General features: G+C 42.0%; 1 protein-coding gene across 2 annotated transcripts in view; it reads left to right on the forward strand.

Moving 5' to 3' along the window:
- The first annotated feature begins 661 nt into the window (after window positions 1-661).
- Window positions 662-22,792, forward strand: part of plekhh3 (pleckstrin homology, MyTH4 and FERM domain containing H3) — a 29,263-nt gene continuing 7,132 nt past the window's right edge. Inside the window, exons 1-7 of one of the 2 annotated variants that reach the window (XM_067477167.1) lie at window positions 662-1,327; window positions 5,972-6,027; window positions 13,292-13,386; window positions 17,210-17,392; window positions 18,693-18,850; window positions 21,107-21,230; window positions 22,015-22,312. In XM_067477167.1, the coding sequence (XP_067333268.1) occupies window positions 1,193-1,327; window positions 5,972-6,027; window positions 13,292-13,386; window positions 17,210-17,392; window positions 18,693-18,850; window positions 21,107-21,230; window positions 22,015-22,312 (1,049 nt within the window). In that variant the 5' untranslated portion in view covers window positions 662-1,192. The remainder of the gene's footprint in view (window positions 1,328-5,971; window positions 6,028-13,291; window positions 13,387-17,209; window positions 17,393-18,692; window positions 18,851-21,106; window positions 21,231-22,014; window positions 22,313-22,792) is intronic. The other variant, XM_067477166.1, reaches the window with a different exon arrangement.

The following is a 22,792-nucleotide window of genomic DNA, read 5'->3' on the forward strand; positions in this document are numbered from 1 at the left end:
AGGGACAGCTCATGTTAGATGTTTTGGAGATAACGTCAGAGAGGCCCGATTGAGTTGGTTTGGACACGTTCAGAGGAGAAACTGTGAATATTCGGTAGAAGGATGTTGAGGTTGGAGCTGCCAGGCAGGAGGTCTAGAGGAAGACCAAAGAGGAGATTTATAGATGTAGTGAGAGGACATGAAGTTAGTTGGTGTGAGAGAAGAGGATGCAGAGGACAGAGTTAGATGGAGGCACATGATTCGCTGGGGTGACCCCTTAAAGGGAACACCTGAAAAGTGAAAAACATTATGTACTGTAACAATTTAAAGGCAGAAATTGTACTTGAAGTGAAGTTGTTTTAAACTGTGATATTAACTCTTTACAAGTAATATAAGTAAATACTTCCTCTACTACTGCCTGTATGAGTACTACAGACACCACTGGAGATTCATGCGTGAGTGGAATCTAATGAATGTTACAGACAGTTATTAAAAGAGTATCATTGGGACGCCATGTCTGTTTGCATGATTTGATTACTATCATGCACCCTAGGACATGTGATGCGCTGTCAGTGAGGAGGGGCGTGTATTGTGGGCGTGTCATTCAGGGAGTGTCCGTATTCAACCAATCACATGCAAGACATGATACATGTGGGCGAGGCTACATGTACCACCCGCCTCCCCTACCATCCTGTCCCAGCTGCAGCACGCTTTTGTTTCAAACTCACAAGTCAAGACAGTCGGGTTTTTCACACAGGAGCAGTCTTACAACACTTGCCAAATGTGTTTGTGAAAATGTCACCATGTCAAGAGTGTGTATCTGTCAGGCGCATTCATCTCGATAGGTTTTTAACTTTCAGTGCCAGTTTGGGATTATAAATATATATTTTTTCTGTACTTGGGTGAAACTGCTCCAACAGGGACAGCAAGGTGTCGTGAGCGAATCTACTCTAGTCTGCGAGGTGGGGTGGGGGGGAGGAGGATTATCCCTGAACCAGTTCTCCTGCGGTTTTGTTGGAGTATGACTTCTGTCATGTACACTCACTAGACGTGTTCTCTGTCAGACCCTACATCCTCCGCGCTGGATATCTATGGAGAGGCTGTCCCGCATGCTCACACGCAACTCTTGGACTTACTTGTGGCCGAGGTTACACCGTGAATGTTGAATTCACCCACCTGGATAGCAGAAAACGACTCCCTTAACCTCATTTGAATGCCTTTGCAGGGAGTTTGCTGGTTTCTGTGCTGCAGGCAGGGCTTCAGTTTGCTTGGACGGGACTATGGGGAGAAAGAGGAAGAAGAGTCTTTTGAATTGCGCAACAAGGAGGACTTGACTCCCAATGGACGGGTAAGAACTCTCCACCTGCAGCACACAGAGCAGTGTACATACTTATGTATAGAGTTATTTACAAAAAATGCCCAGAGTAATGTGAACGTAGAGTCCTGTTAGTTTTGAACATTATACCTCAGGAGCTTCAGGAGTAATGTGTCAGTTTTGTTGCAGAAACTTCTTGATATAAAAATTATATGAAAAGGATTGAAATTGAAAGGGAAATTGTAAATTGGGAATTAAACAAGAAATGCAGCCTGTGATCCCATGATGGCCCAGATATCGATAGATAGGGATAATAGCAATGCTATTGCTATCCCCATGTGTGGGAATCATCTCTTTGTTCACTGCTAGACTCACTGATACAGGACTCAGTGCTTGCTGGTGGTGGTGGTGCTGCTGCTGCTGCTGCTGCCGCCCAGGTTTACATTTGGGTTTGCATGGTCTTTGAGGCTCAGGCATTGAACGATCCCACACACAAACACTCACACACAAGCTGTAGAACCCAGTGTGTTATACTGATGCTGTGTGTTCGGCCTCCGTCTGCTCAATTGCAATTGCAAGTAAGACTGCAGCCTTTTCTTCTCTGTAATGTTATTAGTCATCTGATCAGGCAGGGAGAGTTCAGCATTGTCCACCCACTTGTGAGGGGGCATTGTTGCCTTGCATTGAGGTTGTCTCTTTCTTTATGCCCCAATGTACAGCTTTTAATGTACAGTGCAAAAATCCACGCTTTTACACATAAGCCTTTATGGTCTTTGGCTCCTGTGGAATTTAAATTTACAGAGTTTGTTATTATTGTGTTTTGCAGCAGACGTAGATTTTCTGTCTTAAAAAGATGGTATGACCTTTTATAAGTACAGGCAAAATCTATCTAGAAGGTAGGGCTTGCATATCCTGCTTTTCTATTTATTGGCCCTTTTGTCTGTTTGCACCCAACCAATGCAACGCCGCAGTGATTTGCATGAAAACGTTGGGAACAGGTAAGGTTTACACAGTTATTACCTTAACAGACGTTCAAAACCAGCAGCCACTAGATAAAAGCAACATCTGTTGCTCAGGGTTTCGCAGGGAGGTGTTGCACACTTCTCTTTGGCAAACATGGTCATAATGTACCATCTGCCTGCCTACTGGTCACCAAAAGAACCTAAATGTGCTCTCTAGTCACAATCTGTACAAAATAATAGTAATATGTACCAATTAAGGGGCCACTTATTCCTGCAACTTTCCCAGAATCCTTAATAAAGTACAGCCTTTGATCTAAATGCAGAATTGTGTTCCTGTGGATGGCTTTACATTGGTTTATTAAATTGTCTGTGTCATTTCTAAGAAGAACACTTTTGGTGAGATGACCTTGAGTGGAGAAATGTCATCTGACCTTTTTTTAATATTTTATTAGCTACTTCACATAAATTATGACTTTTGTTGCCACATTTGATTGATAAAACTTTTTCTAACTCATTTTTTTGGGATAATGTTACTTCAAACAGTAAACACATTTACTTATGCGATCTAATGTGTGACCAAACAGTAGTTGGGATACAGGAATCACTTTTAATGTAGTGGTAATAAACTGTAATGATGCTTTTTTTTTTTGTTAATCGTCATTTACCAGTCACTGGATGTTGAGCCAAGCTTACTGAGCTGAGTGTGGTGAGTTTCAGCCATATTAATCAAAGTAGAGGAAGGTATAAATTATTGAAATATGGAATATAATGTTTTGTTAATAGGGTGTGCAAAACACTAACTCCTCTACAGTGCAGGTATGTGACTGATTAAAGAATACCCAGGTATTCTGTAGTCATTGATTATTGATTCCCTGGTGCTTGCAGGTAATCAATCCACTTCCACAAATCCAGTTTCTTCTCGATCTGTGTCATTGATTTATCTTGGGTATTGTGACACGGTGTCGAAAGTTTACACTAAGCCCAATAATTAGGACCACAGCTGAACCCCCCTAAGCCTGTATTATCATTTGACCCATTCCTAGCTAACACAATTTGTGATTCTCCTCAGATGCCCTCTTCTGTGGATAAGCAGATCTTGCTGATACTGTTGCTGTTTGGTTTTCCATGGTGCCATTAGACAGGTTGGGGATGGAGGTTTGAAGAAAGTCCAAAGTGACTCCCAGGCAAAACTCCTTAGGGCTACCTTCCATTATTTATCCAAACAGCTCAATTAACTTGCAAATCTGTAGTCTTCCTTGCTTTAAAGATCCAAATCCTTCACCACAATCTCTAGGTTTTCATCATGTTGCCAGGACGTGTTGCATCTCCAGCACCAAAGTCATAGGTGACACTATTCCTTGCCAAGACTGTTCTCACTGAGGTCGGAATCATGAGTCAGTCCTGACGTTTGTGTAGCCCTTAAGAGCACAGGGCCATGCCAAAGCACTTTCTCTTCATGTTTACAGTCCTCATTCAATGAAACTCTCCAACAGCTGCCCAAACAGTCACACTGAGCTGAATGCCTCTAGTGTTGGGACAGCAAAGCACTAATTTTAGGACAGGACATCCGTCATTCTCTTTTCTTTCCATGTTTCCACTGAAACTTTATTCAACTTTTTTGCAACGTGAAGTCATGTTTACCAATAAACTACCACCACATAGGCTGCACACTTTTAAGTGTATATTGGATCACCGCAGTGCATCCTGCTACCTGGAACAAACAGGCACAGTACTGCTGATCCCATTAACTGTCACTGCGGCCCTCTGTCTTCAAAGGTGTCATGGTAGACTAGTTTATATTTGGTTTCTATTGCATCTCTGCCTCACCACCTCCAGGCCACACATCTGGTCTTCAGGCCGGCATTGGCTGAGCCCAAGCATTTCCTCCTGGTTACTCAGCCTCCCAGGAGAGCTGAAGGGAGAGAGAGAGAGTAGACAGAGGGAAAGCGAGAGCGGAAGTCGGCCATGGAACGAACACATCACGGCATCTTTCCCTCCATTCTCTGCTCTAGTCTGGAGTGATTCATCCTCTGCCCGTCCAAAGCGCAAGCTTTTGCCAGGGCTCTGCATCGCACGCTATCCTTGCTCCTCATCCCACAGCCCATTAACTCAATTGAAAAGCTATTTTCCTGTAATTTGTCACATTTTGTAGAGAATTACTCAACATATTATAACTTAATCTACCTGACTCATTAGTGTATTGATCCTCTGATTTGTTTTTGTCATGGATTTACAGCTTTTCACTCCTTGATGTGATTATTATTGATTAGTCATTTTCAGTCATGGCTGGCTGGCTGAATTTTCTTTTCTGGGTTAGTTGGTTTTGGTAAATCATTCATGGTTAACAGACAGGATCAGAATTGCCGTACACACTCATTAACAAGTTAGATTCTGAGCTATTATTATCTGAGCAGTTATTCTTGCCTGTCTGGTTTGACCCCGAGTTAAATATTAATCAAATCTCATTATCCAAACCTTCATCTTTCCACTCATTTGTCTGAGAATATACATATAAAACAGATTCCATACCTGCATATAAATTTGCAGTTCATGTTTTCTTTGTTATTTTGAGCCATCTAAAAAGAAGCAGTAGACTGTTTTTGCAGGGCAAAGGCTATACTTAGACTAGTTTGCCCAGTAGTAAAGTGTGGTGTGAACTGTAAGGGGCCCAGTGCTGACCTGGATAATGTTTCAGGTAGGCCAACACCCCTGGGCTGGGCCAGGACAGCCACAGAAGCTGGCTCAAGGCTGTGGCTCCCAGAGACAACAAGTCAGGCCACGGGAGACACACATTACTGCCCTGCACACCAGGGAATCAGTCCAAATTGCATATATCCCCACTGATGTCTGATGGGGTTTTCCAGGGTCGGGTTTGGAATCTGGGGGCCTCACCACTGTGAAAGGAAACATCCTCTCCTGTCTTCTGCTTAACAGAGGAGTCCTGGAATGAAAAGTTCATTGTTCAATCCATGAAATTTGATTTTACGTGTCTGCCACTGGTAGTCAGTAGCAGCTAACCCAGATTTCCATATAAAAAACAATCTTATCTGAAACTGAGAGAATACAATTTAATTTGAACAGCTGACTTGCAGTCAAGATAACGTTTCAAATTTTTAATAATAAGATTTTTTGTTGTGTTCAGTGGGTATGTATCATCAGCGTACCTATTTTACTACACATGGGCCTTTTATGTGTTATACAACCAGAGACTCCCTTAAATTTATCCCTTTATTTTACAAAGAACTAACAGCCTTTTAATAGAATTTTGTGTCATTATAAACATATGGTTAAAAAAGATTAAGGCAGTGGTTTGTGTTTTGAATTCATTCTCTAAGAACAAGGTTGTTTTTAGGTTAACAACCTTCTTAGAAAAATGTGTGATTCGAATAAAAGCATATCAGGGCTTGCTGGTTGAGATGCACAGAGCTCCAGCACAAAAGATTTCTGTGTTCCTCACTCCTATATTAAATGAGCCTGTTTTGCATGCCATATTTCTCCCCACCAGCTTACCCTTTGCAAGTGAGAGCCAAGCATTACAGGAACAGAGCAGCTATGTGCTGAGCCTGCCAGGAACGACTGCATGCTCTACTGTAACATGGCCACTGAAGGCAAACCTTTGAGGGATCTATGCAAGCTCTGGACTAATTCTAAGGACAGACTACTATTTATGTTGTGTTATCATCTATTTACCTTATTCTCTCTCCTCTGTTGACAGAGTCCAGCTGAGGTGACTGTTTCTCAACCAACTCGCACAGCCAATGGAACAAATGGGTAAGAAGAGAGAGACAGAGATTTTTTTTCCCTCCCCCAAATTTTAGGAAGTAATGGTTCCTTTTTTTTTACTCATATACTTCCTCAGAGTGTTGGGGATTTCTGTATTTATCTTCTGGCAGGCACATGTGTGAAAATCACTTGATTTTTCACTTCCTCTGCAGGGCATGTCATGCCATGTTCTCTTCACATGCTTAGCCATGACACATGTGCCTAACCTCATATCCAAACATGCTAACATGTGTATCTATACACGCGGTACAGGCTAGACGTGTATATCTGAAGATGATCTGACATTTCTCTGTGTTGCTGGTACTTTGGAGAATGAGACGACAGTTCATAATATAAGATGAAAAAAATCATCATTAAGTAAAGGAGCAGGTGTTCAGTTACGTTCAGCTTGGTAAAGGTCTGGTGATGGACTCGCTCTGCTCTGACTGCATTGTTCCAGTTGTTGTTTCTTTCTTTCTCAGGACTTGTTGCATTGGCAATGCCAAGGTAAACATCCAAGTCAGCTGTTCTTAGGACACTTAGAGGACACATCTGGATAACTAGAATCACTTCTTACAATACTTTTTCTCAATTGAAATTTGGGTCATCTGATACAAAAGGTAAATACAATAGAATAAAAGCTAAAAAATAACTTTTGTCTTACATTCATCTTTTGATCTTAAACGCCAATGTCTTCAGTGCACAGCCAAAGCAAATAAATTGGCCCTACTGTTCCAATGCTTTTTAGAGGAACTGTATAAGTGAATGCTAGTGAAATTCAAAAGTAGCAATTCATAGAGCATGGACTATTAATGCAGGGCTGTGATCTCAGACAGGGATGTACTCAGACTCTGCTCCACTCTACCTCTGACATCCTGCCCCTATCAACCCCCCCCCCCCCCCCCCCCCCCCCACACACACACACACACACACACACACACACACACATACAACTCTTCCCTCATCCACAATCTCTACTGTACATCTGCAGACTTGCAGGCAGTGAGTCACCAGTTCATCTTGTAGGATTCATCATATAAAGTAAATGAAAACAAGACAGAGAGCTGCACTAGGAAGTGGGTTGATCAGGTGAGCCTGGGATATTTTGCCACAGTCATACAGAACTTGCTGTCTCTTAAGATTTCAGGGAAAGAAGGAAGTGTAGAAGTAAGGTAGGCTGACTGGACTGGGTGACTCAGTCCTACTTCAGTAGCACTCCCAGATGAGGAGTGGCTCAAATGTGTGTATGCATGTGTCACTTCAACAGTATAGTGGAGGTGGCCTCAGGCCACATGGCATAATAAACTACTGATTTTGAAGGGAGTGTGTTAAATGCCTGGATGTAATCATCACATTGAGTGCAGGGATTACAGAGCTTGGCCCACGGTCATTACCTGGGCAGCGAGTGAACACGCCCGAAAGTTCATCTGTGTGGAGGGAGAGCAAGGCCAGGCTCTGATAAGCCATGGCATTGTAATGTAGCACATGTGCCATATCCATTTATTTTGAGTCTTACGTAAGAAGCAGGGCAGCTCTGTTTTACTTTATTCTTTTATTGAGCCATTGAATTGAATTGTCCAGAAAGGGACATTAATCTTGAATATCAGTTTGAAAAATGACCCGCATGTGAAGGTGATGAATTGGGGGAATCTCTGGTGTATAATAATGCTCAGATAATTCGTCAAGCTTTAGGCCTGATGTGGTTAGGGAGGAACATACGCTCGCATGTGAGTGTAGGCCTTTTTTATGTGTTTGCATGCATGTTTATTGAAAGGTGTGTTTCAGTGTGTACTGACATACAACTGACCATTATTTTCATTATTGATTAATCTCCCTGTTATGTTTTTGATTAACCATTTAGTTTAAGAAATGTTTTTTAATGACAGTGCATAGCAACAGTAAACTTTAAACAAAATTATAAAACAAATTATAATCTTATAATTATTTTTAAAAAACATCTAACTAAGCAATTCAAAGCAATTAATTGTAATTTTAAACTAAACCTGAAATTCATGGATCCTGTCACTTATAAATCCAAAAACTCAGCTTGATTTTTCCTGTGATAATATGAGTTTGGTCTATGTTTGTCTGTTTGTACCCTGATGGACAATGTGAGGTCTCCCCTGTCTGTCTCTCAATCAATATAAAGTACCAAGCAACTCGCTCCGTCCTGATTCACTTACACTGAGATCTGTCTTACATCGCCTTCAGATTCATTCCACTTTACTCACTCTGAAGTTGCTTCTAATTGCTGGGGCAGTGTAGAGTACACACTGTCCCAGAAGGAGAAGGAAAATGGACACATGAGAACTTCTCTCTCTGTCTGTCTTACCATTTGTCCAGTCTGAGTTCCCTTTGGCTTACCCTTCTTCGTTGACACCTTTTTGAAAGTCAAAAATCTGACTTCTTTGGTGTGGACTGCAAGGCATTAATGGCTGAAAGAGAACAGTGTGCCTGAATGTGTCTGTGTCTGTGTGCATGGATGACTGTGAATCTATGAGACGTGGCTTTTTGTGTAAAAAGCCTTAGAAGTGGGCCCCTGGTAATTGCCTGTCTGTTGGCCTGTCTGTCAGCTATCCAACCATCAGAGACAAGTCCTTTTCTCAAGATCAGCAAATATAGAAGGTTTTAATTCACTACGTTTCAATGTCAGAGTGACTTCATTCAGATGCTTTTTCTTTGACTCTTTATCATAAAATTCTTGCTGATCAACACAATCTCTTTCAGTCACTAACTCAGACTTCCTGCTTCTCTCTCTCTCACACACACACACACACACACACACACACACACACACACACACACACACACACACACACACACACACACACACACACACACACACACACACATATATATATGCACACCCCTTTTCCTACTTTCTCAAAACAGAACTTTTTTTTTCTCTCCCCTCTGCCTAGTCCAGAGTTTCTTGGCAGTGGTCTTGAATAAACAGCGTATTTTTAGCTGGGAGGTCATATAGGCCCAGTCTTAATCACCACATTCCCTTTTTCCCACCAGCCCAGCTTCAGCCAGAGGCTCATGCAACAGCCCATGTACCTTGGGGGAGGGGATGGGGTCAATAGAATGAGAAATACATGAATTTCTACAAACAGAAACTGTTTATTTAGTGACCTAGTTTAATTTTAATGAAGGGCATAGATAGTGATATTTACCCTTGGTGTTTGCTCAGTTGTCTAATTGAGTCAGTGTAACTTGATGTGTGGCTGTCATTTCTGTATAGTATATGAGCCTGGTCATCACCAAAAATGCAGATGGTTAGGGTCACATGTTTGAATGCCTTTTTTGGACCCATCTGGGCTTCTCATCCATCAGATAAATCGCCAAGTATTTCAATGGCTCATCCGTTCAAGGGTCAGATTCGCCACTGTGTATGTTCTTGTGGTCAGAAGGACCCGGTTTGTATGCTTGGACATGTCTCTGCTGTTTCCACTGCGGTCATCCAAGCCCAAGAGCAAGGACATTACTTTCTGACTTTAATTAGCGTTTCAGCATTTTGATTAGACCCTGAACTCAAATCAATTACTCGACGCTCCTGCAGCTACCGCCAGACAAACAGTCCCTAACTAATTGACTCATTGTGCTGCTCATACTTGAGAGATTTATGTGTGTCACAATGAAAGGACTGCAAATAATGCATTGAACTTATTTAACTTAGCTGATTTAAGTCCATCTCTAGCTTTGTGGTGTAAATAATGCTGCATTCACCGACATCTGTAGAATGGGGAAAAACAGGATAAGTCCCATTACTCCAAACTCTTCTGATGTGTTTAAATAAGGTAACCCCATGTTGTTGTTACTTCATTTACATAGCCTAGATTAGTTACTTTTGTGGTCTGTGTTATTTCAGTCAGTTTGATAAAAAGTGAAACCAGGTACAAACACACTGTTTATAGCCCTGTTTCAATTAATAGTCATTTTAAATAGTATTTGCATTAAATACTTTTCTGCCAGCAACTGATCATTTCTTTACCCACTGGGTTGTGGCCACTTCCTAATTCTTTACCGTTACATCACGCTTGTCACGAAATTATCTTTGACGCCAACTCTGAACAGATGCTGATGACACAGTTTTTCCGGCTATGTTGTTCTTAATGACATTCAAAAATATGATGCAACTGCTGCCTAAATGGGCAGGGCCACTGTTTCCTGTACTGTTGGAAATACATCTTGTAAATGGTATTTTCAGCAATACCTTTAAACAATACCTGATCACATATTCACTGTTGAAGTCAAAGCAGGGTCTATGTGTGACAAACAAAATTTACAGCTGGTGAGGTTGCAGTGAGAAATAAAATCCCAAATAGCTTTCAGTACAGTGTCATTAGGACAACGTAACCACAAACCTACAAAGGTATATGCATTTTAACTGATTTAGGCCTCTTGATTGACAGCAGCTTTGCCCTCCTGTTAGTTCTGTTGCACCTGGTAGGGCAGGACGTCATACACTGTTAAATACATGGCATTTGGTGACCTCATTTAATTCCCAGTATGTCTCCACCCAACCTGAGCAGAGGTTAGTTAAATTGAGCTAAAGACATGTGTGTGTGGGTTTGGCTCATTAGTGTTAGTACTGGCAGTGTGTTTCTGTCATCTCTCTAAATTGGTAGCTACTGTATGTTTTAATTGTTCTTGACTGTACAAAATAATTGATTAGTAATAATTGATTGGTTTTGATTTGGGGAGTAAATAAGATGAGTACTTATCACTGTCTTACTTTTATTCATGCTTTTTATAGGCAACATGAATAATAATAATCTGTAAATTAATTAAAATTACAACAATTATTAGTTGCACCAAATTCCCACTTAGCCAAATAATTGGCAGTATTCACAATGTATCAGGTATTGTTCTAAGTTGGAGGACATTTACACTGACCCAACTACACACGATGTTAATGTTGGCTCCAGAGATGTTATGGAATAAATATAGAAAATGTTTTTGTTCTTTTTGAAATTGTGTTTCTTGTCCTTTCAACTTCCTTTCTCTTTCCTGTTGGGCAGCCAACATGTTGAGCTTTCACTGCTTTAATATTTTTTAAACAACTACTTGTGAGGGTCTTTTTTTCTCTTTTCCACTGCTGCACCTTTTCATATTCAAACACATGTACTGAAAGTCAGTGTCACAACAGACATGGTTATACAATCAGAGCTTGGGCAATACCTTAATTATAAGTGCTGTGGATTAATACATGTTGTGTACTGTGACATTCAGAGAGACAGAGAGAAGTGCTGTCTGTAGATGTTCAGTCACTCTATTCTCTGTGCTGTCTAATCCCCATGTCAAATTGTTTCCTGGACTCCACAGGAAGTTGCCCACTAAAGCACTAAAGGCCTCACCGTCACGGGCTCTGGTGTGTGTGTGTGTGTGTGTGTGTGTGTGTGTGTGTGTGTGTGTGTGTGTGTGTGTGTGTGTGTGTGTGTGTGTGTGTGTGTGTGTGTGTGTGTGTGTGTGTGTGTGTGTGTGTGTGTGTGTGTGTGTGTGTGTGTGTTGCGGGGGGGCTGCTAGACAGCTGTGGTGATCCAAAGTCCCCGCATCAACAGTGCTCAAATATTTACCCAAACTATAGAACATGTAGATCTCTTCACTTTACAGAAAAGTGTTATTTTATGATGAGAAAAAGGTCCAGTTAAACCTTAATCAGAAAATGACCAGTTTGAAGCACAGTGTGTGTACCACATGACATCTTCAATAAACTCTATTGTTGAAAGTCACTTTGATTCTTGCTATTCTCAAACAGTAGCAAGCAATAATCCATGGAGCCAAACATTAACACCCCTGCCTCGCAGGTCACGCTATATACTCAAGCCTGGGTGTAGTTTTTCTATAGATCTAATCCCTGTCCCATTTGGGCTACATAACCCGTCTGCATGCACGACTCTCTTATGCAGCAGGAGTTATTAACAACCTCAAATAAGAGGCGTCCTCACATATCTGTGTTTATTTTAATGCCTTTTAGTGGGTCTGTGGATGCAGGGATCATCACAGGCCCCCACAGGCTGCTGCTGTGGTAGGCAAGAAGGCTTAGTAATACAGTGGAATGACACAGGATCCTGACTCTGTCCTTCTCAGATCTGCTCTGTGGTGATGCCATGGATGAGTTTATATGCACTTACAAAAAAACTGGCCAACCATATAGAGTTTCACTGTGTCTGAGCATGAGCTTCAATTAGAAATACCAGTCAGTCAGGATTGACTACTGTAAAGGTAATAATAAGTAATGTCACAGGGAGCGACTAAACAGGTCATGGTATAGACAGGATCAGGTGTGCGCACACAGAAAGACAGGAAATGGCCTCTTCTGTCTTGTAAGCTGAGTCAAAGCAGATAAGGTTATATTCAGACTCATTGATTGTTGCTGCCTTCCGTGAGGAGGAACCTTTCGTAACGATCAGATCAATAACGCCGTAAATCAGCTGGCGAAGGAGTAGGTGACTAGAGGCCAGATAACCCTGGGAGGATGGGCTCGATTCATTTCCTGAGTAATAATGCCAGGAGGAGGAGGAGGACAGGAAGGAGGGAGGGGTTTGTCACTTACCTCACATGCTAGTTAGAGCCAGGAAATAGAGAAAATAAATAAATAAGTAATCACATAAATGAATGAGGAGAGATAAAACCTCTAAACAATCTTAAAAGACTGGAAATGGGGCTTGGCTTGAGATAACAAAGTCGGATTTTTGTCCACAACATTGCCTGACCCAATGCTCACAAGTCTCTGTAGATTGAAATACGTAGCTGCTAATGTGATAATGAGGCATTAACAAAGTCAAGAAAGAAAAGTTTACAGATGTTTTTGATGTTTATGCTTTTAACTATGTAAGGGCGTGACCTTTTGAACCTTCTGCCTTGCTCTGACTGATGAGAGCTGGCTGGCTCGGAGTCAGGCCGGCGTCGTTCTGTCACGTTTATTTTCAGGCTCGCCAGGCCAAAGTGATAAAAGAGAGACGAGCTGTGCGCAGTGGCGTGGTATGTATCAGTGTGTGTTTGTGTGCTTGCATGCCAGTAGGGAGGTAAAATGGGAGAATGCTGGAGGACAGATATCTATGGCACTTCTTCCAGTCCCCTCTGCGTGACCCACCACCTAAGAGTATCAGAGAGACTTGTAGTTGGCAAGGTATCACATGGGGTGGGGGCTTACAGCCAACTGTGTGTCTCTGGGCCAATTAGCTATCCAGGGAGGGAGCAGTTGGGGTAGAGCTGAGTTGAGAGGGAAGCAGAGTTATTTACATTCTCGTCCTGCTCTTCCACACAGGCACACTGTGTCCGAAGTGTCTGAAGAGATGAAGAGCCTGATCATTGAGAAGAATAAGATGGGCCTTGAGGAAGAGCCTGAACTGCTTGTCAAAGGTGAGTCAGATTCACAAAACAAACAACTCGTAGCACCACCATTTGTCCTTTTTGCGTTGGAATGATGCTTCAACATGATCACCTGTGGTCACATTGTTGAAACGGCAGATTGATTATTTGGCCAGTAGCTTAACAGGAAAATATATAAAACCAGTTTTGATGATCAAATAATTATTTAAGAGAAATCCTAAACTTTTATAGGTTCCAGTTTATTAAAAAATGTTTAAAAAAAGTTTTATTTAAAAAATAACCTATTATTGGATTAGTAATGAAAAGAGTCTTTAATAGGAGTTCTCTTTTTTTCTTCAGTTAACGAATAAAAACTTTGCAGGGTTAGTTTGGTGCTGTTCATTTCATTAAGTATATATTTTATTATTTTAATTGTTTCCTAATTAGCACTGTCACTACTCTGTGATGTACTGTCGCCATGTGAGCTAACCCCTCTCTGACCACATGGGAACTGCAGCAGCTCCCCGCCCCCAGCCCTTGTGTTCATGTAAGGACAGCCACTGGCATCAGGAGCCCTGTTGTGCTTGTCTTATACGTTTGAGTAATGATCTCATAGGATATTTCAGTGTGATTTTCTTTTCCTTTTTTTCTCTTCTTGGCCTGCTACTGAAAGGGAGCAGTAAAATGCCAGCACTTGGATAAGTTACGTCCCGTTTGGAAAGGCGGCAGTCAGATTGCCTAATTCTGACAGCAGTTACCATGCGCCTTTGGCAAGCTCCCCTTCCTCAGTGCTGTCCCTGTCTCACTGTTAGGAAAGTGTATGGAGTTGCTTACCCTCCTAAACAAAGAACAGCTATTTTCCTCAGGCCATTGATTACATAGTCACTTTGAATTTCAGGCTGTGTACCATGCCCCCATCCTTTAACCGACCACACCATTACAGCCACCACAGGAGCAGGACACCTCAGGGCATCAGATAATCCTTCTCATTTCTCTCTTGAGAGTACCTCCATTAGGGCCTTTGTTTGTTTTTTTTTTTCCAGGAGTCCTTGGGCTAAATGGGGTAAATATTGCCCCAGTATCTAAAATAGGCCACCAACATTGCAGATATAGACTGATGGGGGTGTGTGAATTATAAAACCCATGGAGTGTTGACAGAAAGAGATGTTGACACTGGTTTATTGACATACCTTTGTTGATTTACATTTAAAATGAACTGCTCCTCACATGATGCAGAGCTTGTCATACTCTACTAAACTGCTACTAAATTTGTCTCAATCTGTTTGATCAAAAGCAGAAAAACTTTTAATTCTGTTTCGGCATGCACATGCTGTAATTATTGTAGTTTATATTTAAAAAACATTCAAAACATAAACATCTCCCTGCTTCATTTTGTCAGTTCTTTTCATATTACTAGAATTCCAACCTATTAATAATGTGTGCACTCTGACAGAGCAAGATAACAAATCCCTTTCTTTCTGATTTTAGTCTTGTTTTACAAAATTGTTATATGAGTTTAGGGCTTTTGGTTCAGGAGGTGACCTTAGAGTTTAGTGTTTTGAGGAAGAGGATAATTTTGGTCTTAGTGAAATAGTGCTTTAATTTTTAATAATGTTCCTAAATAGGTTTCTCTGTGAAATATTAAAAGGCAAAGGTCTGCAGGGCATGTGATTAACAGTGTGTGTGGAATAACTTTCAAGTTAGTTGTCTTATAATTTCCAGTGCTCATGTTTCATTTTAATTTTATTTAAAAATCCATGCAGTACACATTCGGAACTCAAAGAGTAACAGGAGACCTGCAGTGAATAGATGGGTATCCTCAGAGAGACACTGTTTTTTCAATCTGAGTTTGAGGGGAAAGAGTGCTGGCGGGTCAAAGATCACAAATGAAACAAATTAAAGGCGAGTCGTGGCCCCCAGGGGAGACATCAGCAGGCCACAGAGATGGGATCCATATGGAGGACAAAATAAGGGGTATACAAGCGATCCCATGACTCTGCTGGTCCTTGTCTCTGTCTCTCTCCTTTTTTCCCCCCCTTCACAGTATTTTAAGGTCCCAAAAACAGCAGCATATGTGGGATATTCTGCGTCTCTGAGAGAGGCGTCAAGGTGGCAGCCATGCCCTTCTCTGTCTCACCCAGTCAGGTTGTCTGCCACCCCGTCCCACATCCAGTCTGTCTGCAAGCTCAGCCTGACTTACCTCATGGTTTTTATTTATCTGTTTCACATTGGGTTTTAATGCTACCCCCCTCTGATGTGGTGTTAAGTACCTCCAGGGTTTTTACTTTGGGCTATATTGGGTGGGTTTATGGTGGGTTCAAACCTGCTACTTATATCATATAGAAGCCCTCTTAAACAGGAAATGCAGGCTGACAGGCTGAGTCTTCACCCCCTCCTCTCTCTGTATTTTTATTTTGGAGTAACAGCAAGGCGGTGGAAGCTTTGCACTGCCTGGGAAAACCACTTTGAGGCAAGGACAAAAACAGAGAGAGAAGAAATTGGAGAGATGAAAGTAAATAGGAAGAGAGTGAGAGCAGGGGGAAGAAAGATTCAAGCAAAATGAACGCTGGTTGACAGGTGGCATGCAGCTTGCTAACCACAGAGGAAGTTGTGATGCTGGTCTGGCGTCAGTGCCATTTTCACAGGGTGGGAAGCTCAAGGTACGTTGCCTAATTGTTCCTTTAAAACTAGTATACATGCACAAACCATATGAATACACATGCACAGCCACCCCACATATGGCACGCTGCCAGCATATAGCAGCAGCCTGCTCCATCAAATGGTCCCACCCAGTCTAGTATTGCCCCAGGGGTCCCGCTGCAGCTCTCTGCCAGCCTCTCCATCAGTCCTCTGGATGAACTCTGACCCCCTGCCAGGATTCTTCAATGCTCTCTCCATCTGGACACAGCACTGCCAAGCAAGTTTATTTATTCACTGTGTGATTACATATTTATTAGGAACAATTTGCACACAGAGCTCAGAGTGTAGACAAGGTTCACAGTTGTTTGGGAACAGTGGATCTGGGCTGTTGCAGTCTTTCCAAACCCTCACACCAGTCTTGCATTATAAAACCAGGCCTAGCAAAATTAACAGGCATGCCCACTGTATGTTCTGGCTAAGTCTGCTTTACTTACTGTGTCTGTCACAGTGTTCCAGCGTCTCTCTCTCACTCTCTCGCTCTCGCTCTCTCTCTCTCTCTCTCTCTCTCTCTCTCTCTTTCTCTCTCTCTCTCCCTCTCTTTTTCCCTCACTCTGTCAACCTCTAAAGTGGTAATTATGTTGACTGCATGCAGGTTTTAATGCCTATGCCATTAGCTGGCTGTATTTTTATCCCCTAGTATTTACCCCAACTAGGCAGTCACATGCAGACTGCCTCAAACTTTATGGACAATTACATGCTTTGGGGAATTAATCTTAGTGAATACATAGTGCAGCAGCACTGGTTTAGTTGCTCAACAACTAGCCCACCTACTACTCAGACTTTTCAAAGGAAATGCTATAGTCTCTGTGCGGAGTTGCTGTGCACATAGCAAATGTTTCATAGCACACAAAAGGAGTACAAGAAAGTAACAAATCAAAAGGCATTTTGATGCTGCACAGTTTACTTTGTGCTGGCAAAATTGCTCTTTTTCTAAGCAGCTGATATAATTCCCATAATTGTTTGATAAGTTAAAAGTACTGTGTATATTTTCCAAATTAAGGTAATGAAAAAAGTATTTGTATGGTAAAATGTTAAACCCTGGTGATGTGTGGGGTTCACACTGGGATGCAAGTCCCCTAAGAGTCTTGTTATTCTCTTAAGTCAGAGCCAATGTGTTATTTATTTTGAAGTTGAGTTCTCATATGAAGTCTGTGTGTGTGTGTCTTATTTAAAGGATGGCTGTTGCGGGAGGTGCGAGGAACCTGGATTAAGCAGCGTCGTTACTGGTTTGTGCTGAGCCAGGACTCACTTGACTACTACAGTGGACCAGAGAAAGGAGCTCGCAGACTGGGTACCCTGGTCCTCACTAACCTCTGTTCTGTAATCTGGCCAGACAAGCAGACCTACAAGGAAACAGGTGAGCAGCACAATCAGATGCAAATAAGAACACACAGATGAGCTCACACTGACTCACACTCGTCAGTACTTGCCTGGAATCATTGTGTAGTCCAGTAAGACAATGGTTAATTCCCAGCATAGTGACCAAACATTTTAAAAAACTCCTAGGAAGTTATTCTGGGTTATTTTTTTTGATATGTGTGTGACTACTTGTGGTGCCCTCTCCCTTTTCACGTGTGCTGTAATTCTGAGTAAGTTTGGGAAGCCCCAGCTGTGTTTGGTACAAAACATGGCTTCCAGTTGGTCACAAAACCTCACATTTAAGTAATCAGCAGAGGCATCTTCCTTCTATTTAGGGATAAAAGAAACAAAGGACTTTAAGAATAAAGAGGAACGTGTTATCTATACCAGTAAATTCACAGGATGACTCGTCCTTTTTAGTGTCAGTATTACTCAAACACGTTACTGTCTAAGTTTGTCTGTCTATCAGTGGAGGGGATTATGTCCCGCTGACTTCACCAAACCACTGAAAATCTCCAAGCCATTGTCCAAACCCAAACATAGTTCTAACTAACTTGGTATGCCAGGGGAATTTTCTAAAAAGTAGTTCACTTTTAACAGTAGCTTTATCACAAACTGTGTGTAGCTGCTACTAAATAGCTTTGTGTTCCTTAATAATCTATTTACTTCCTCTGTGTATTTTCAGATTGTTACCATGAACTATTAGTTCCCCCAAGAGCCTTATCTATGGTATCATTGACTCTTTACAACAGAGTCAGTAAATAAGTGTTTGAAAGTGGACAATGCCAGTACTGCAATGCCACGATCGTAGTTTTAAAAACCTCTTCATTTTGGGTTTGTCCTTCACCAAGAAACAAAGAAGGATGTGGTACAAAGTCACGTAGCAGGAAAGTGTGATAACAGCTATGGGGCTGCAGATTAAGCCAGGCTGCCTGGGGTATGTCTAATACTTCCTCTGCACAAGGAGGAAGCATGCCTTTTTTCACATTTATTGCAAGTCTTCCTAGAGGAGACTCACTGCGGGGTTTGGCGCTTGTGTCCTAACTGTAGAACACTGTAGAATAACTGTTCTTGTTTGGTTTTGCCGTGGTCTGAGGTTCCTCTCAGGCTGAACTTTAGTCCTCAGTGAAACCAAGAGGGGAAGTTGGGAAGAGGGAGTCACACCAGTTATGCGGGGAGTCCTGTGCACTTCATTAATCTTTTCCCCATTTTCTGATGTAACACTGTAATGTTCGATGGAGTGTGAATCATAAATACCAGTCATATAAAGGAAATGTTTTTTGTATGTGTTTTTTCAGGCTTCTGGAGCATTACAGTATACGGGAGAAAGCACTGCTACAGGCTCTACACCAAGCACTTCAATGAGGCTGTGCACTGGGCATGTGCCATTCAAAAAATCATTGACACCAAAGCACCAGTGGAAACACCAACACAGCTCCTGATCCGAGACATCGAGGTAGGCCGCACAACACACAAACATTTATATACACACTTGCTGTCAAACTACATGTAATAAGGGCCAACAAACACAAACAGCCTTCGGACTCTACATTATTCCCTCTCAGCTCTGTTACCATAGAAACCACATGGCCACACTGGACCAGGAGTCCAAAGTTTCTTCCACCTCTCTGTTTCTTCTGAATGTCCTCATCCTCTTGCATTAAAAAGGACCCGGACATAACAACCGACATAAAGCAGAAAGCTCAATTCAAGATAAAAGTACATCTCATAGCTACTCAGAGCTTAAAAACTTAATTTATGGAATTTAAAACTATGCTTTTTGTTTTCACAGTGGAAGGACTTTGTTTACACAGGACAGCCATATTTATAGACCAGGGGTTGCTAGAGAACACAGCGTGCTGGAATCTCATTCAGCAGACGGATGAGTCTTCTTGCATCAGTCTGCCCGTGGGGTGAAAAAAGGGGCAGTTTTGGCAGAGGAGGTGGAGGCTCCGTGTGAGGTGGAAGGGCTAGATAAGCAGTCCTGTGCCTGGCCTCTTGTCTCTGTAGTCTCCCAACGAGAGTCTCTAATCTCAAAGAAAGTGGTTAATCTGCTTGCGTTCGTCTGCCAATGTCTGCTTTTCCAAGAGGGGCCAATCTTATATTTTGGAGAAACAGAGGGGGGGCTGTTTTCAAAGTGTTCCTCGGCCCTTGTTTTGGCTTCCGTCTGTACGCCTGGCACCTTCTCTCTCATCTTTACAAACACCCATACTTTCTCAAATAGGAAAGCTTTTTTTTTTCTCTTGCAATTTTGGGATTAGGGCTGCTGCTGCAAAAAGCAGGGGATTGAACACAATAGGCTTTGTGTGAACAGAACTGCCCAGTTATATGGATTCATGGTCCAGCTGCAGAGGTAAAAATTTATTTACACTGAGTTTGTTTCAATATTTCTATCCGTAATAGTAACACTGTAAAAACCAAGTTAAGTGATTTAGATAATCTAACTAAACACCTTGCTGCACAATAAAAATCTTGTTTATGATGTGATTTAACATCCGACTGGTTCTGGTTTGCCTGCACTGACATTATTACAAATGTTGCTATATTACCCAATCTTAGCAATTACTTTAGTGAACACAATGCTGTGAGCCTTAAATGTTAAAATGAAACCACGGTTGTAATAAAACAGTATTATTTTCATGCCTAGTATGAATATAAGCATTAATTTATTACCAGCTGCCATATTACTTAACTTAACATAAAGGCAACCTGCCAGGGTCCAGCCAAATATAACAAGATCTGGCTACGAGCACCTTTAAAGCGCTAACCCATTTGTTTAATGGGGGGTGTTACATGACCTCCTATGAAAAGGTGAATTTTACATTTTTATTAGTGGGCTTTACGGGTGCTCATACAGGAACTATGATGCATTTGGACAGAGCCATGCCAACACTTCCAGTGCTTGTTCTAGCGTTAAACTAAGTTAGGCAGCAGCTGGAGGTAACTTCACATCTACTGTACAGACATGAGGGTGATATCAATCTTCTTTTAGCTTTTGGCAGGTAAGAGAATACGTGTATTTCCCAGAATGTCAAAGTGCTGCATGTGTCAGGCGAAGACCAAAGAGAACACTGAAACCACCTGTGGCCCTAATCTTGTAGTATACGAATATTATCTGGGATGTTGTGGTGCTGTATCCCACTGCACATGGTCCACAGAGTGGCATCTGAGTCTCAGAGTTCAAACAGACCAGTCTGTCACCGGTGTGTACCAAACACTTCGGAAGAATTTGTCAACTTTGCCCACTGAGAGGAGAGAAAGCAGACTTGTCTTGAAGCCAGAGAAAAAGGGTGTCTGGGGGGGGTGGTTTACAGAGGCAGGAGAGAGTCAGAGCAGTGGCAGTATTACTAATGAGCAACAGGTGTTGGAGGGCAGTAGCATGAAAGCCATCTGTACCACTGAAGGGCATCTGTCCACATAAGCAGCGACAGACACAGACTCAAGCACACCAACCTCATTGACACCAGTGGATAAAATATAACGTGTCAGTCTTGCTAGTGTGGTTTGCTGGACCATCACTTGACCTTCCTGCTACCTTGAAAGTTGCCAGAGCTGAATTTTGACCCTGGTCAAATTGACCACGCTCAGCCCCTGACAGATAAACTCACACACTGTTTCTCACGGCCTGCTAGCATATAGACTGCATATGCAAGTTTGTTTTTTACTTTGTCTGATAATGTTTTTGGCCCATTTTTTTACTTGTGTATTTTAGGAGAATAAGTTCAACCCCGAGGTCGTGGAGAACACCTACCAGCGCAACCCCATCCTCAGGTACACCCAGGGTCCCCTATACGCCCCTCTGCTGCCCTTCCCCTACGGAAGCCTGGAGCACACATGTGAGTAGTTAACATGTGCACCTCCTATATTATTAAGTTATGTGTGTAGTTTAAACTATTTTGAGAATTTTCTGATTATGTCTTCTTCAAGCTGTTGGAAAAGTAATCACCTTTATGGTATATACTGCTGCTATCCAACAGAAAATGAACAATGTGCACAGTTTTATGGAGCTGCGGTTCAAGGTCTTTATTTCTAAGTGGAAAGAAGCAGTGTAGTCTCTGTGATTAATGCACTGCTTGAATTGCTGAGAGGCAGTACAACACAGTGCAGGTCACTATAACAAGAAGCTCTACTGGCTTTCCAAACAGAAGCATGTCAAAAAACAAAAAGATCAAACTGATTGTAAGAATAATTGAGTAATTCAAAAACTTGTCATTTGAATCATTATCAAATTTCTAGCTGTGTGACTGCTAGTGAGGTGTCCAGGATGCACCTTTCCTCTCCAGTTGCTGTTGGGATATGCTCCAGTGCCCCCACAACCTTATCAATCTTAAGAAGAAGTAGGTGTAGCTAATGGAATGATGACTTGTGGTGATTGTACTATTCTAGTCTCCTCACTAGTCAGAGAGACAACAACATAACTCAGGGGTCAGACTTCATTCATTGTGTTATATTGTAAAACTTGAAACAAAGTGGGAACATCTAATAGAATGTACTGTAGACTATGTACTGTAGAAGTGAAAAAAACAAACAAATTACAAATAAAAAGATGTTCTGTTCCAGTAGAGAAAAAAAGCCTAACTCAATATTACACTGCTCATGTCCTTCGTCTCTTCTGTCCAGACCACAGTGGGAAAGGGTACGGCTCCGTGCGTGAGGAGGCCGTGAAGCTCTTCAACTGCCTGCAGCAGCTGGAGTCTGCAAGGGAGCCGATTCCCATCATCCAAGGCGTGCTGCAGACCTGCCTGGACCTGCGGCCCCTGCGTGATGAGGTCTACTGCCAGCTAGTGAAGCAGACCAGCTACACGCCCGCCCCGTACACTGCTGCACATCTTCGCTACTGGCAGCTTCTCACTTGCATGAGCTGCACCTTCCTGCCTGGGACTACTGTGCTCAAGTATCTGCGATTCCACCTTAAGAGGTGAGATGCACTCAAATTATAGGATTGTATGTTTTCTTTAGTTTTCTCTTGGTAACAGGGATTTTATATTTTGGAAAATTTGAATCTGAACATCTGCAGTCTGTAGGAGGATGACTTGTAAACTGACATTTATATTTTGTTTGTCAAAACATAATGTGAATGATGTATTTAGGTTGGATTTATCAGCATAATGTTTACATTACTAATAGCATAAAAAAATCCTGTTACCTGGGGAAAACAGTTCCGATGGGAGGCTGGGAGATGAAGGTGAACAAGTAGCACATCGTAGGGAAGAAAACGTGTGGTCTAGACGGCAGATAAAAAGCAGGCGCCGGCATGTGTGACCACCAGTTTAGATATAGTAGCGTGATATGCCTTCACATTGTTACCGTGTTCCCTTGGACAGACCCAGTGTTTTAGGGCTGGATTTACAGTTATGTATTCCCCCCTCTGTCAAGCATGCTAATCTAAGTTATTAAC

The sequence above is a fragment of the Channa argus genome, chromosome 15, assembly GCF_033026475.1.
Source record: "Channa argus isolate prfri chromosome 15, Channa argus male v1.0, whole genome shotgun sequence".
Taxonomy (NCBI): domain Eukaryota; kingdom Metazoa; phylum Chordata; class Actinopteri; order Anabantiformes; family Channidae; genus Channa; species Channa argus.